Source organism: Convolutriloba macropyga, chromosome 8 (genome assembly GCF_964194025.1).
Source record: "Convolutriloba macropyga chromosome 8, txConMacr16.3, whole genome shotgun sequence".
In the NCBI taxonomy this organism is placed as follows: domain Eukaryota; kingdom Metazoa; phylum Xenacoelomorpha; order Acoela; family Convolutidae; genus Convolutriloba; species Convolutriloba macropyga.
Window position 1 is genome coordinate 44,750,078 of NC_134475.1, and position 16,507 is coordinate 44,766,584.

Below are 16,507 nucleotides of genomic sequence, written 5' to 3' on the forward strand. Positions count from 1 at the left end.
TTAAACAATTATACAAATTGCTTTGTTTATTTTTGACAAACTACAAAAACTTTGTATTGAATTGATGTATTTCGCAACATTTTCAACCATTGAGTGTTTTCTTAAGCGCTCAGCAAATAATATGGGCTGATCTTGACCTCATCATTGATCCTTAAGATAAAAATGTTTTAGATTTTAATGGGGCGTGATCTTCTTTTCATAAAAATTCCGCTGTTTAAATGTTTTTTTTTGTAAATACGGATAATAATTTCAAATCAGGGATCGATTAAAGACAGGTATTGTTTAAAAAGAACGCGACCCAACGAGATTGTATTATGGTTTCAGAAATAGGCTCATGATTTTTATGGCTCTGAACAATTGTTTTCGTAAAAATATTATGAATTTCTTGCCTTTTGTTTTCATTTCTTATGATATTTGTAGTTCAATGGCTTAGTCTCCTCGATCAAAGATCCAGTTATATTTTAAAGTACATAACAACTTAGACCTTTTTTCAGTTTTTACCTATTCTCTTTTATGAATTTAAACATTTATTTTTTGAAAAAATTTCGGTGAATTTTGGAACATGGCCACTATTTTACTTATTTCTCTCAAGTTTGGGCGCAGTCTCAGTAAAAAACGCATAAACTCTCTTCCTGTGTTTTTTCATTTTATATCTGTAACAATTTTGTATTCCACTAATCGCTTCTTTACTTTGTTACTACGCGTTTTCAATTTTTCTTTTATTTTACATCAAAATTGCAAATTTTATGAGTTCATCTTGTTTCCTTGTCGATTAATCACATCATTGAAAGATTCCATTAAAAAAAGCATTGTAGAGAAACCTCAGAACGTTGGAAAAAATTGTATCTGAATTTGTTAATTATTTTTGTTGAATAGTTTTTGCTTTTTGGGCTGAGAGACAGTTATTTCTCAAATATTTGTGGATTTTTTTTCATTTTGCCTAAGTTTGTCTCTAAGTTTGTCTTTCTTTTTGTTGTTGTTTGCCATATACTTGATCACGATAGATCTTAATTGCTTCCCCAAGAGGTATAACTTACTTAAAGAGTTCAGATGTTAGCTGTTTGTTACAATGACTTTCAAAATAAGTTTAAAAAAAAATTCTTTATCTGTCTCGTTTTTGCTCTTATTTTTATCACCATGAAACTCACCTTCAGTCATTAGAAGTCTCTTCTTTTATTGATTAAAACAATTTTTTTGCCCTGGTGTATATGTTGTGTCTGATTGCTTCGACCAATTATTTTCATAAAAAGTTGGCGAGATTTCTATAGTGCTCAATTTTTGGGTTTCTTTTTGCTGTCATGTCTTTGTAGTCTTTTTATATGGAGGACTTGTTGATGTTAAGATGAGGATAAATGATGATCACAATTCTTGCAGGTAACATCTTGTAATTATAGTGCCTTAAACAGTGTCATGTCTTAAAATTGTTTGAAGTTTTGGCTTACTTTTTGAATTTGTTTTTTTTTGTGGGCTGGGAATTAGTCTCATTATTAACTGGATTCCGAAGGACGTTTTGAAGCTTCATCCATCGTTTTTTGTTTTAATCCTAAGTCTGTTATGAGTTTTGAAAAAAATTGTTTTCAAAATTATGTTTTTGTTTTTGAGCTTCGTCTTTTTTAAACAGTTTCCTGTTGATTTGTAGCGCAGTCTCTGTAAACACAGGTAACAATCCATGTCCAGTGAACTATATATTATAATGTTTTAGTTTCATCTTTTTCTAGCTTATTTATTACTGTTATTACGAGCTCTCATAAAATAATAGTTTTTTTTATATATTTATACAATTCAAAGAATTTTTGGTTTCTTTTTAAATTATTAGAAAAATCGTTGATTCCATAGTCTTTGAAATTTTGCGCAATCGAAAATTGGTTAATGACATGTCTCTAATGCTTCTTATGTAGATATTAATGAACATTTTATTGGTTTCATTTGATATCTATTGAGATTAATAACTGTGAAATTAATTGTTTTCAAAAAAAAGAAAATTACTTTTGAACTTCGCACCTATTGTCTCATTTTTGTCGACCTCTTAACCAGTTGCGTTGCGAACAAGTCCAGTCTTTTTATTGAAGTATAGATTCAATTTTTTTTATCTGATGCCAGTGTGATTTTATGTTTTTTTATTATAGACTTGGTTATTATAGTTTATTATAGAGTTTATTATAGATTTGGTCGTTAAAAATTTTTGTTAATTAATTTTTATTGTCTTTTCTGGTAGTCCCTTTATCCACAACTTTTATCGGCCCTCTAGCGTCGTATTTATTGAATTTCATTGGTTGTTTATTGAACAATGTGTATATTTTTGAAAGTTTTCTATCTCTTCATCATTTGGTAGCCAATTAAATCAAGAATGTGGATGAGCGGGGTCGAAACATTTATGTGCTTACGCACATTACCTAGCCTCCTTGTTTGGTGTGCAGCTTTACTGAATACTAAATTTTTTTATTAAATTATTGGCAAAAAGCACCAATTGGTTTTGAAAACAGCACAGTAAAAATAATCTATCCAGTGTTTGTTATTTCAATTTATGGAAAGGAGCAGATAGTTCCCGTCGAAACGATAATCTCAATCCGTTCTCTCAAAACATCCCCCCCCTCCCTTCCTCCCTCCCCCCCCCCCCCCCCCGCCCCCTCGTTTCCAATCCCCGCAAACCCCCATAACGACTGCAGATACAAAACATGTTTTCTCATTCAAATGATGAGACAATTACTAAGTGTAATTATCCAATCAGTGGTCTGAATTGAGTTCTCATTTCAACTCGTCTTCCTTGTCGAAATTCCGACTCAATTAAGGTGTCTCTGTTGATTGCATAGACGCGTCTTAATTACCAATCTATTTGAGTCAGTTTGTCACACTATGGTTCTGAAACGATTAACGAAGGCTAACACTGATCGTCTTCCAATGACAATTATAACCACAACTTGACAAAATATAAAATTTTTCTTGTATCACTGGTACATATCAACGCAAAAAAAATTCGAAAATTCTATGAAATTCAAATCTTCAAACGTTTGATAGAATCATATAATAAATATACTTAATCTCTTCTTGTTTGCGGAGTAAAAATGTTTAGTGTTTCATTTGCTCAAAACTTTCGAAGATAAAGAAATCAGAGGTTGTCTCAACTTTTGTTATTTGGACGGCTGCTACTCGAAAAGGTAAGGTTATTATTAATGACATATTTTGACCTCCAATATGAACAGATATCCATAATCCGTTTAGACTACCGATTTGAAACTTCATAGCGTTTAATACGAGAGGAGTTGTGCCCAATAGTTCTTATATATTGATGTCCAATTAAGTATGACTTTTATGTCGGGATATTTGACCTAATGTCAACCCAAAATCGCGAATCTGCTCAGGTGTCCGGATTAGACTAATCAATATCTTGTTGAGTAACTTTTGAATGTAGTAAAAGCCAGTGGTCTTCATGCATATCAAATTAAAGATTCAAAATTGTGCAAATTCTTGAACCCAGCGGTCGGAAGAAATTGAAATCAAAGCTTATTAAATATTGAAAAGCGTGAATTTCTTCTCAAACTTGTGTAGTTTTTGTCATTGCGTAAAAATTCCATTTAGCTTTTAAACCTTGTGTACTTCAAAATTACTTAAATAGTGATATTATTTCTCAGAAATCGACATTTGGTGACGTAGTTCAAGCGAATATTGAACTAAATTTCAAGGTGGTCAAAACAGTTCGTTTCTTGTCAATGAAAAACAAAAGGAAGTCGTTTTTCTTTAGCTGATAAATTAAGGTTTCATTTGCTAATCTATAAAGAGAGAAATCTTCAATCGCTTTCTTAACTTACAGGATAGAAATACATAAATACCAGTTGAGGTGCTTTCCACTAAAAATGTCAATAGGAAACTGAAAAAAAAATTGTTTACAAATTGATGTTCCATCCTCAATCGATTAACTAACTTTTATCATACCTTACATAAACAGGCAAAGTACATTAGTCGGGGTTATTTTTCAGGTTTTCCTTTATTTATTTTCCCTTTTAAAGTTGTTTATCTCTCCTTTTTGTCATAACACGCTGAGTAAATGGACTTCAATTGATAATGCTTTCATAAGATTTCTGATATTAATAACTAAAAGCATTCTTTGTTATAACTTAAGATATGGGATATCCGCCCCGTTTGTCAATAAGTCGATCTTTTCTAAATCACAAGGCATAATTCACCTCAAACTCCTGTTAAAAATGAGCTTGTAAATATTTGAAAATTAGCGTGTTGCAGCTTAAAAACTCTTAGCCTCAATATCTCTTTGATAGCAAAAAAATCTACAAAATTGATAAAAATTGTTAAAATTTGCGCGGCAAACGATTCTTATATATCGAATCATATCAAAGTAAACACGGGATGAAATTACGCGGGACAGTTGTAACATGGATGTTCAATTATTCTTTATTTAATTTACTGCTTGTTTTAAATTTTCACAAGGAAAGTCAGCCTTGATGTTAATTTTTTTGAACTAATTATTAAACTTCATTTTTCCATGAATTGGGACTCATCTCAATTCACACTGTGGTCACAGTTTGCAGGCAATTTTGGTGAAAAGGTACGTGAACAAATAATTTGAAAAGATTTCACAATTTCAAGTACAGTTTGTTGAGCTTATTTCATGTCTGAAGGGCACTTTAAATGAGCATTTCATTTCTTTTGTCTTCATACGTCAAAAAAGGCCCGAGTTCAAAATGACCTTGATTGAATTTCTTCACAATCAAATAGACACAAGAAATTCATATTTTGGATAAAAATAGGCTATGAGTTTTCAACAAAACCATGCAAAAGTATAAGCTTTAACAATAAGGGGCTGAAAAGTGACCAAATGTTTAACAAATTGTGTAAAACCGTGGAAAATGATCATTTTACACTGTAAAGATATTCGATAGAATCTGCAGCAATTGTAAACTAATTTTCAAAGAGAATTTTTGTAATACATGCATCAGTGAGAAAAATATTGGCCTAAATACTTGAATAAACCGATAGCAGTTTAAACCTTTAATGATATGGTTCAAGTTATTGGGTAATTTCATAGGGATACAGATACAATTTAATTTCTGATGAACTGAAGTATTTACAAATTAATATCTTTTTTTTAGCAATTAGAACATTGTTGTTTTGAAATATATCCTCTGTGAAGCAGGCACACAGTGCAAAAAAGTTTTGAAGATTATACGGCAACAAAAATGACATTTTAAAAATTGAAATTGAAAGTTAGGCTCATTGAGTAGTTGTGTAGCTAAATATAGTTGCAAAATTGTTGAATTTCAACATGATGTCGTATTGTGAGCAAAGCCATGCGTGTAACACTTGCCAGTAGTAATAGTGTGCATAATTAGATTATCTTACCGCAAGTGCAGTCTGAAATGAGTATCTAACTCACGCATCCCAAAAAGAGCCCCCTTCCTCCCCTCTCACCCTCTCGGCCCCCTCTAGTTGGCCCCGGCCATGCCCGCACCTTGAATGGGGTTGCCTTAATTAGATTTAGTCCGCTCCTCTTCCGTCCGCCATCTGTAGGGACTAAAGTGATCCTGTTATTAAATTAACTCATCTTTAATTGCATTAAATCACTTTTATTGACACTCTTCTCCTCTTTTTATTCATTTTTTTCACATTTTAGCAACTGCCTAAACAAGTGCCGCAACGTAAAAGAAACGGAAAATTGTATCAATTTTCACAATTTTCAATTTCTAGGGCAACATTTTGAGAAAAGTATGTTTCTGTTTATAATCTTTTGTCAATTTTCGTCAAAAATATCACATATTCCGTTTTAATAAGGACTCTAATTAAATTTTTTGATTGAATTAAGTCAACATTGGTATTTTCATCATTATTATCGTTAACTAACAGTTAAATTTTGTTATTTCTGAGAGTGAACTAAAATTTGCATTTGTGTAATAATACTAATATCTATTTTATTACAAAAACTCTCAAACCTTTCAAACAAATTTTACCGTTTAGACGAGCCCAGCAATGACCAAGGGTAACATATCAATCGTTTTTCCAAACTCAAACGACACAAACGATCATCAAACGTTCAAATCGTTCAAACTCAATTTGCCCAAATTCGAGGAAGCGGTGCCCAAAATCCCGTCCCTTCTGAATTCCCACCAATCGCCTCTCGGGTTTGACGATAATGACGATATTGACGTTTCCCCTTCCGATTTGGCGGAAAGCAATGTCAGCTCAGGGAGCAGTAGTAAGAATATTCTAGAACCTACGACCAAGAAGTTCAAACCCCAATTTGAGACTTGCCAGAGTTGTAACGAGGAGATTGTGGATAAATTTTTGCTACATGTGAACGGAAAGGCGTGGCATACTTCGTGCTTGAGGTGCAGCGCGTGTATGACCCATTTGGGCAATCAGATTACCTGTTTTGTGGGAAAAGATGATCAACTGTACTGCAAGGCAGACTACAATAGGTGAGAGAGAGAGAGATGAAGCAGAGGTTTAATCCAAACCTGAATACTTGATATGACCCACAATACGAAATTGATCTTGCAAGATCATAAGAAATAGATCATAAACAACAGAAACAAAATGATAAACTTCGCGATAGTAATATCATAACATAATGTTTGTCCTTGTGTGTGTGTGTGTGTGTGGGGGGGGGGGGGGTGCTTGTGTGTCGGTGTGTCTGGGTGTGTGTACCCGGGTTGAGGTTTGGCGGTGAATTTTCGTAAGAAATGCGGTGAAATGCGGTGAAAAAAAAATAATTTTCACCGCTTATTTCTTACATCTTTTTGCGGTGACTGCGGTCAATTTTTTTCACAGCGTTCTCAATATTCTTACAAAAAAGAATTGTCCCCACACGGGTTCGAACCCGACCTCCTGCATGCCTTCAACTGCTTATCCCGTACTTAACGCCAAGTCAATATTAGTACTGGGCAATTCTAATTCCAAGTCTAAGTATCAGTGCGAATTCAGAGCTTTGATCATAACACATTTAAGACTTGTCAGACTTGGCCGAGACTTGGCAAGTCTAACCCAAGTGCGAAAATAAAGTTCCGTACGGGTCTCGGACTGACCATCTCCGGTGCCTTTATATGTTTGTATTACTTATTGCACCACCGTGACTGTTGAGAGCTTCTCTTTTGCTCCGTTAAAGTACGCTTTAAAGAAACAAATTTCAAGCGAGAAAGCGAGCAAATTATATTACATGGGAGACTTGCATTTACAATTGTCCAGTACTGATTTACACTTGGAGTTCGTTACGGGATTCCACTGCGCCAACTGTCACTTACATTGTTAATATTCTCGAGAAATTAAAACAGATTCAATAAACGTTTGAAAGCAAATGCGGTGAGTTTTTGTAAGAAATGCGGTGAATTTCGCGCCCGGGTCACCATTTCTGAGTAGTCATACAATGATCATATATGGTATCATACAAATCATAACGTATTTCCTAGTACGATCTTTGTATGACTACTAAGAAATCATATATTGCTACTAGGAAATCATATATGAACTTTCTGAGTAGTCATACAATGATCATATATGGTATCATACAAATCATAATGTATTTCCTAGTACGATCCTTGTATGACTACTAAGAAATCATATATGAACTTTGTATGACTACAAAGAAATCATATATGATCCTAGTATAAATACCAAGAATCATACATCTATTTTTCACAAATTTTGAAACCATTTATGTCTTTTAAAAATTTCATTCGGCAAGGACTCACTTATGTGATTCCGCGGCATCACTTTGTGATCCGCCAAAAGTCCCAAACGTACAATATCATTTGCAAAGTTAGGTACGCAAGTAATGAGTAAGATAAATAAAGTTCAGATATTCTCTGAAGCCAGCTTATACCTATAAATGCTCATATTTATAAAAAATATTTGGAAAAATTTTTATAGATAACCTTCACTTGGTTATGTGAATGTATTTAAGTTGGAAAGTTGAAAAGAATCAAATGTGGAATGCAAATGCGATATAATAATTTATTATTTCCACCGACTACATTATACGGGAATTTGTGAAACCAATTAATGTTTTATGTGTCATAATTGACCTTGTATGATTTCCAGGAAATTTTTTCAACGTCAAAAAAAATGAAAGATATACAGGTTTTAGGCTTTGAATTATTTTTTTTTGTATGATCCCTGTATGATTTCTAGGAAGTCATATATGATCCTTGTATGACTACTAGGAAATCATACAAATCATGTATGAACTTGTATGAATACCAGGAATCATATTTGACCTAGTATGACTGCTAAGAATTTTCTATCATGAGCAACCCAGGCAGTGAATTTTTGTAAGAAATGCGGTGAAATGCGATGAAATGTTTGTTTTCACTGCATTCACCGCAATCACCGCAGTTCTTACAAAAATTCACCGCGTTTACCGCATTTTTTACCCAAAATTTACCCAAAAACCTTGACCCGGGTATGTGTGTATGTGTGCTTGTGTGTCGGTGTGTGTGGGTGTGTGTGCGCATATATATATATATATATATATATATATATATATATATATATATATATATACACATTTATATATATATATATATATATATATATATATATATATATATATATATATATATTTATATATCAATTTGTTAGTTGTTGTTTACTGTAGGTACTTTGGGGTGAGGTGTGCCAAGTGTCAGCGTGTGGTGTCTTCAACAGACTGGGTGAGGAGAGCCAAACAGTTGGTTTACCATCTGGCTTGTTTCGCATGCAACATATGTCACAGACAGCTTTCCACTGGTTGGTTCAATTTTAGTAGACCTAAACGATATATCATTAACATGATTTTTTGCTACGCAACGTTTAGTCGTAGAATGCAGATTACCAAGTAAAATTTTCCGCCTTACAATTGTTACTCTTCCCGAATCGAGTTTGAGAATCAATAAGGTATACTGCAGTGAAAGTCATGTCTTAGACTAATCATTGCAGATCATATTTCAGAATTCTGGATAATGCGAGTTCCCAGAAAACCTTGGATCACCAATTATGAATGATTCAAACATAAGTTTTTTTGAAAGTTATGTTCTTGTCAACTGCTGAATATTTCCTTCAATTGAAAAGCATTTAAAGGTTGAAACATTGTATTTCCATAAAAAACTATGGTCGCAAGTTTGTAAAGCATTTTTACAATCTTGCAAAATTTCCACATTTTTCCAACAAATAATATTTTTAGTCAAACTCATCTGACGATTAATTAAAAAAAAAACCGAGCTCAACAAAGATTGCTAGGGCATCCCATGTTTTTGTCACGAAAGTCAAAAACATGTATGCTTTCGGAGGATGTATGGATTTTCATTTTAATGGTAATGTAGAGCCTCGTGCCAAACACACTGAAAACATAAGAGTCAAAAACATTGACGCACTGAAACTATTTATAGCCTCCGATAATGCTTCTAATAAAAATTTTTAGTGTTTTAAGATACCCGCAAGCGTATTCTTGAGAACAAATGCTTCGTCTTCTCATTTTAAATTTTAAGCTGCTTGAGGCATCAATGTTTTTGTGCTATCCAATTTTTTTTGTTATGTATGTGTCAGAAGAACCGTTAAATTTGGCCAGCTCAAGTAAAAAAATTACAACTCATTATTTTTTTTCTTCATTGTATTTTGCAATCACGCGGCAACAGAATTGGTTCTTCTTCACTGCTCGTCAGAACGAAAAAAAAACGCGTTATTGTTCATTTTTCCGTTTTCTTGCATATTAAATTGCGTTAAATCAAAATATGTAATTGATGGTAAATTTCCGATTAACTAATGTTTTCCTTTTTACTGGAAAACTTTTCGATCGCATGCAGAGTGTTTTTTAATTGTAGTTCCAACTGCAAAACTATGAATCAGCCACAAATATACAAGCTCCCTGTGCCAATAAATAAAATTTCATAAAATTTCTTTTGTGCGAGAAAATCATATGATAAAATTTTACTTCATGAATCTCATTGGAATCAGCTAGTGTTTGAAATCATTTACGATCCTTGTAAAACTACTATGCAATCACATATGGCCTTTTCATGACTATTAACTGGTCATATATGATCTTTGTTTGGTTACTAAGTAATCATATATGGTTACCATAAGACTACTAATAAATGTTTCTGTTTGTGGTCAAAGGGTTACATGAGAAGCACTAAACGTCCTAGGAAATTGTGTATTACCATATTTGAAGGATTCAAGTTTTTGAAATTTCTATGCGTAACTAGGGCTTTTCAAACTTTTCAAAACAATGCTTTTTTTCGCGAACTAAGCCGGCTCTACTTGTTAACTACTAAATAATTCTTTCAATTAAAAACATTTAGAGTTTGAAACATCCTTTTTCCTTAAAAGTTATGGCCGTGGACAACTGTCAGCTAGGTCTTAGAGTTTTTTGTGTTTTTTTAGACTCTACTAAAAGAAAACAGCCGCAAAAGAGGATTGCTGCCAAAGTTAAAGATATTTGAAGGCGGGTCATCTTAATAGCGGCCCTCTTTTATTGCCTTCAGACCGAAAAATTAAAGATGTGGCGAACACTTCCTAAAACACGACACAGCCTACCAGCTAGCCCGATCTGTGTATTAAAACGTCTGTAATGACATAATCAAAACATTGGTAGAAACTGATCCAAGGCTTGTTTTTTCTCTCTGAATCAATTTTAATTAAAAGATTCCAATCAATCCATTTTGATTTGCTTACAATTATTTAAAGATAAATTTCAAAAGTTTTTAAAAGTCAAAAAGTTATTTGGAGTAACCAGATAACATAAATAAATAGAACCTTTGCTAAGAAACTGTTGCAAACCATTGCCGCAATACCCGAAATAACTTCAGATTCTTGACAAGCTCCCACATTTGTACAAACTCGCAGATTTCGCACTTTTTTCCGACAGTAAAGAAATTAAGTCAAACTCATATGACGATTTATTAAGGGAACCGACCTAAGGAAAATGTTTCTAGGGAATCACAAGCTTTTGTCATGAAAATCAAAACCATAAATGCTTTTGCAAGATGAATGGATTTTCATTTTAATGGTAATGTAGGACCTCGTGCTAAAGATACTGAAAACATAAGTACAAAAATTGTTGAAGAGCTGAAACTGTTTATGGCCTCGGAAACGGTTTCTGATGAGAAGTTTAAATGTTTTAAAACACCGACAAGCGTATTCTTGAGAATAAATGTTTCTTCTTGTCTTTTTAATTTTCTAAACTGCTTGAAGCATCAATTTTTTTGTTCTATCATTTTTTTCAAATTTGGCTACTATGTATGCGTTGGAGGAACCATAAAATTGAGAAGCTCAGGTAAAAGTGTACAACTCATTATTACCTTTCTTTTCCTCAATATATTTTTCAATCAGGTAACAAAAAATAGGATAATCCTTCACTGCTTGTCAGAAAAAAAAACACTTTTTCCTTTTCTTGTTTCTTGCAAATGAAATTGGGTTAAATCAAAGTCATCGGGTCTGAAAAAAGTAAGATTTATTTGAATGTTTTGACTAATTCTATTGTAATATGTAATTGATTGAAAAGTTCCGAATAACTAATTTTCCCTTTTATACTGAAGAAATAGATGATCGCATTCGGAGTATTTTTTAATTATAGTTTCCACTGCAAAATTACGAATCAGCCACAAATATTCAGGCTCCCTGCGCCAATAAGTGAAATTTCAAAAAAAAAAATCGTGGGAGAAAAGCGTATTAGAAAACTTTATTTCGTACGCCTTATTGCAGGCCGCTGGTGTATGAAATCTTTTATGATCCTTGTAAAACTACTATGAAATCACATATGGTCATTTGTTGACCTGTGAGAAATCATATATGATCCTTGTATGACTACTCAGAAATCATATATGATGCCCCTGAGGCTACTAAGAAATCTTAAATTTTTCTGCCTGGGTTCAAAAGGGGTACATGAGAAGCACTAAAAAGGGGGCTCCTGTTGCAACAATAGCAGCTACTGGCACAAACTGCCAAACTGTGCACCTCTGAAAAGAGGGGATCCAGTGATGTTAGGAACCTAAAGAACACAAAGGAAGAGTCCCAGTGAAGCCGAGACAGAAGCACCACAAAAAAGGGCATGTCAGTGACCAAAATAGAAGAAGAAAATAGGTCACGTGAGACGCCTTACATTGATGATTTTTATTGAGTAACCCGATATTGGGTAGCGAAAACTGCACAGTTTTTTTTATATTTTTCTCTTACACTTTTTTGTGTTTTAATCGATATTTTAAATAGAAACAAAATGAACTGCCACAAAAAATTTCCTGGTCCAACCATTTATATGTTTAGGCGAAGAATTTGCCTTACACGACCATCACGTGCTGTGTAGACAACACTTCATGGAGTTACTTCACATTCCCGGTAACTCCAACAACACAAACACTAACACAAACTCAGGATCATCAGTTTCCACCTCAACTGCAGGTCAGGCAGGATCGGGTGGAAATATGGCTGCATGTGGTGGAATTGGCGGAACAGGCGGAGTGGATGGTGGAAGTTGTGACAATTTATCAGTTAACGGTAAATTAATGAAGAATTAAATTGTAAGATCTTGGTATTAAATAATGTATGGTTCTATCATGATTATATCATAGACATTTTATGTTGAAATCAGAAATCAGATTTGTTTCCCTATTAATATGTCTCTGAAAATTAAGCAGAACAAAATGGATCGTGATTAGATATTAAGGGCGTCAATAAACGTACAATGAATCTTTATTTATGCAAAAAGGTTATGTTTTACAAGCCCTCAAAGAAAAAACAAAAATAGAGAGCTCAACGAGATACCAAATATCGAGAACTCCAGTCTTGCTGGCTTGAGTGTCAAACATTCTGTGCTTACAAGTAAAGAGATACTGGTTTGTTTGTAGTACTAGTCCATTGTCATTTTTGTCGCAGAGTCAAAAATCAATTCACAAGGGTATAAGATGTGTACAATGAAGATGAGCTGGCCACGTGAAAATATTTTAGTGATTCGAGAACTGGATCCCGTTAAAGTTCCTTAATTCCAGTAATTAATAGGCGATGCACAAGATGACTTGGTCGGAGGTTCCGGAGGCGGTTCCTCATCTGGTGATCTGGACTGTGTGCTTGGGAGTCCCTCTCTACTGCACAAGAGTAAGAGGTCCAGGACCACCTTCTCAGAGGACCAGCTGAAGGTGCTGCAGGCTAACTTCAACATGAACAGCAACCCAGATGGACAAGATCTGGAGAGGATTGCTTCTCAGACTGGGTTGAGCAAAAGGGTCATACAGGTGAGATCTGGCATATTTATTTGTTCGTTTTTTTTAATTAATATATTCAATAGTTTAAAGATAACTTTTTCTGACATTTTTAAATTTTAGCATTGTTTAGTTGCGTTTGATAAGTGCTTGAAAAAGTTATACACAGGCCCGTTAAAAGTTCACAATCAAAGTATTATAAGTCTGTAGGAATTTTTAGGACACGTTACTAATTTCACGCCAAACAAAAAAAAACGAAAGCCCGCCTCCGTTCCGAGGGAGTTTAAGTGGCGAGACTCTTTCGCGCAATAAACACGCACGATCTAACGAATGAATATCGTTCAACAATTTGCGACACTGAACAGCAAAACCTGATTTAATATAGACATCGCATAATCTGTATGTTTTAATGTTTAGGTCTGGTTCCAGAACGCGAGAAGTAGACAGAAGAAACACCTATCAACTGGTGCTACCCAACCAGGGGCAGGTGTTCCAACGGGTGCACCAGCGGCTACTGGAACCGTTGGCAATAACGTCAATGGCGCAGCAGGACCATTAATGCCAGTAGTGTCTGGCGGGGGAGGGGCAGTGTACCCAAATGGAGGCGCAGCTCCTAAACTTCACCACTCTCACCCCCACCATCACCATCATCATCATCCCCATCATGGTACGACAACCTCTGTTTTTCACTCAATGACCTCCCATATTTCTATAAATTATTCGCCATATAATTTAACAATCAAATAAATCAATCAATTTTGCAGTAGTTTGGTCAAAATAACTGGTATTGAAAATCTGAACCTTCATGAGCCGAGCTACATCACCGCAATTAGATGTACACACCGGAATTCCCTGCCCTCAAGACTCATTGATTCTCCTTGTTTCAGCTTTATCTTTTGGTCCGCAGGCAACACCACCCAATTTCGATGACGTCATGTCTCCAAATGCCCTCACAGGTGGCATAATGTGACAGCATCCACTTAAGAATATCTCATACATCCGAGATCATTGAACACAATAAACCAGCAAGCAAATAAACAATTTAAAAAATGGAACAACTGACAAGCGAAGTAATTATGGAACGTTGCTTCATATCGAATCAATTATATGCGACGTAAATGTTAATTTTGTGTGCAATCATATTTTTTAAATCCCAAAATAACTAGCCGTTCCATTTGCCCCACTTACAAAGAATAGCTTTTCATAAATGAATTTTGCATTTGCCCCGGGTCGCCATTTCTTTGTAGCCATACCAGGATCATATATGATGTAATAGATATCTTAACGATCCTTGTATGATTTCAAAGGATCCTTGTACGAATCCTACTCAAATGGCCTATTATGACTACTAAGAATTTTGTATGATGTGCGACCCGGTTGAATATTCGGTACTTTTTGATTTTAAAATTTTTGATGTAGATTTGGAAAAATGGAGCTCTATAATCACGAAAGAATCGTTGCATAATATTGATGAACATGTATAGAATTATATTAACACGAATGTCGTAAGAAAGAAAAAGGAACTAGCAAACGTTGGCAATTAAATCTTTCAAAAATGATGCTGGTAACTGCATAAATGAAAACAAAAATGTTCGCGCTATTTCCCTTTTTCTGTCTTGTATGTCTGGGCCGAACAACTGTTCTGGGCCGAACAAAAATGATGCTGGTAACTGCATAAATGAAAACAAAAATGTTCGCGCTATTTCCCTTTTTCTGTCTTGTATGTCTGGGCCGAACAACTGTTCCGTTTTCATTTTTATTGATGCAATTACCTTGCATTGATGCTAATAAACTTTCTGCAATTTTTTCTTCGTTGTTTAATTTTCAATTTCTTATTGTATGAAAATGTTGTTTATCTGGAATGTTGAATTGATGACATAATGTTTTATTGCCACAACAAGTATGATTGTTAGTTTTCTACAAATAAATGGTTTCGGAAAACAGTTTTTACTTGTTTATAACACTCGGTTAGGTATTCCTTCTTTCAAAATGAGGACACACGTAGAGCCAACTTTCCAATATTCTTAAGTAAATGCGAATGATTTCTCCAAATCGTATTGGTGGCTACTATATTTACTGCTTTGACTGATGACCGACCAATAAGCATTTAAGCGACTTCCCCGTTGGATAAGAGGTAGTGGTGGGGAGGAGGGGAAGGGCGTTAAAAATTTAACATAGGAAGTGTTACCGAGTAAGTAAATAAATCTAAGCGAGAGAATATTAGCCCATCAGAATCGAGTATTTCTAAGAATTTAAAATAAGAAAAAAATGCGTTCTAATATAAGTAGCAATGTGTCTTCCTGGGTAAACTGCGGGGGACATAAATGTTTTCCTGTGATCATTACGGGGGACGGGGGGGGGGTGAGACAAATGTGTTTTCCCGTGCAAACTACAGGGTGAGACAGTTGAAATTCTTTCTCATTATTTCCCCCTGCCAGGCATGGAAATAATCTTAGGAAACTATTTTCCCTCCACTTGCGTGACTGGTTTGCCGCTTTCGCCTTGAAGCGATTTTAACTACTACTGCTACCGCTTTTGCTTTGAAAGTTAATTCGTCATATATCTGCGCAAGGGTACTTTACTCTTTTTTTGGTCTGGGCCCATTTCAACATTTTACTCACAATTATAAAGAACCTACACACCCAAAACAAAGGTACGAAATCCAAATGCCACCAATGCGAAAACTTCCCTTGTTAGATTGCTTTCTGTGCCACTCGAAATCTTCAAAGTCGGATGATCTTTTTACTCAAGTTGAAGAAGTACACCCCAATGATTTTAAATTTCAATGTACAAAATGCAATTGGAAATTTTGGCGTTTAGTTGACACACGATACCATCAATGTGAAAATTCGACATTCCTCCATTCTAACTATTCAGAACTCTGTTTTAAGTTGTAATATTTGCTTCAAAATTTTTATCCAGCAAAATGGTCTGACTAATCATGTTAAAAGTCATTTCCCCATGGAAATTTTTCTTAAAACGACGTTAGAAAAACTTTCGTTTGTCTTCTTTTTATAATAAAGTTTTAAGTTTTACATTATTTTGTATTTAATTTATCTGAATGCTTATATAATTTATGCATGCATCTAACTACAACTAAATGTAAGTTCTCAGTTATACTCATTGCTTGAATTGTATAATACTAGACGTCTGCGTTTTGGTGTTGGTTCTATTATAAGACTATTACTTGAAGATAAATCGGACATATCACTTTTATGGCCTACTTCGCTTTCAACTGCTTCCAAATCTAGAAAAATGATTCAATTAGGGTTAACAGTAGCGTCTTCATCTAAATTCTCGGCACCAACATAAAGGTGAAAACACTCTTTCGAACA

General features: G+C 34.4%; 1 protein-coding gene across 3 annotated transcripts; it reads left to right on the forward strand.

Annotated features, from left to right (window-relative positions):
- Positions 1-2,997: 2,997 nt before the first annotated feature.
- Positions 2,998-14,416, forward strand: LOC142344143 (LIM/homeobox protein Lhx9-like). Of its 3 annotated transcripts, none has more exons than XM_075395667.1 (7): positions 2,998-3,155; positions 5,965-6,425; positions 8,600-8,730; positions 12,241-12,471; positions 12,973-13,205; positions 13,590-13,839; positions 14,060-14,416. In XM_075395667.1, the coding sequence occupies exons 2-7, from the start codon at positions 5,977-5,979 to the stop codon at positions 14,140-14,142; spliced, it is 1,377 nt and encodes a 458-aa protein (XP_075251782.1). In that variant the 5' UTR covers positions 2,998-3,155; positions 5,965-5,976; the 3' UTR covers positions 14,143-14,416. The 3 variants fall into 3 exon arrangements, with proteins under 3 accessions (XP_075251782.1, XP_075251781.1, XP_075251783.1); XM_075395666.1 differs by lacking the exon at positions 2,998-3,155 and adding an exon at positions 4,025-4,558; XM_075395668.1 differs by lacking the exon at positions 2,998-3,155 and adding an exon at positions 5,566-5,715.
- Positions 14,417-16,507: the final 2,091 nt, after the last annotated feature.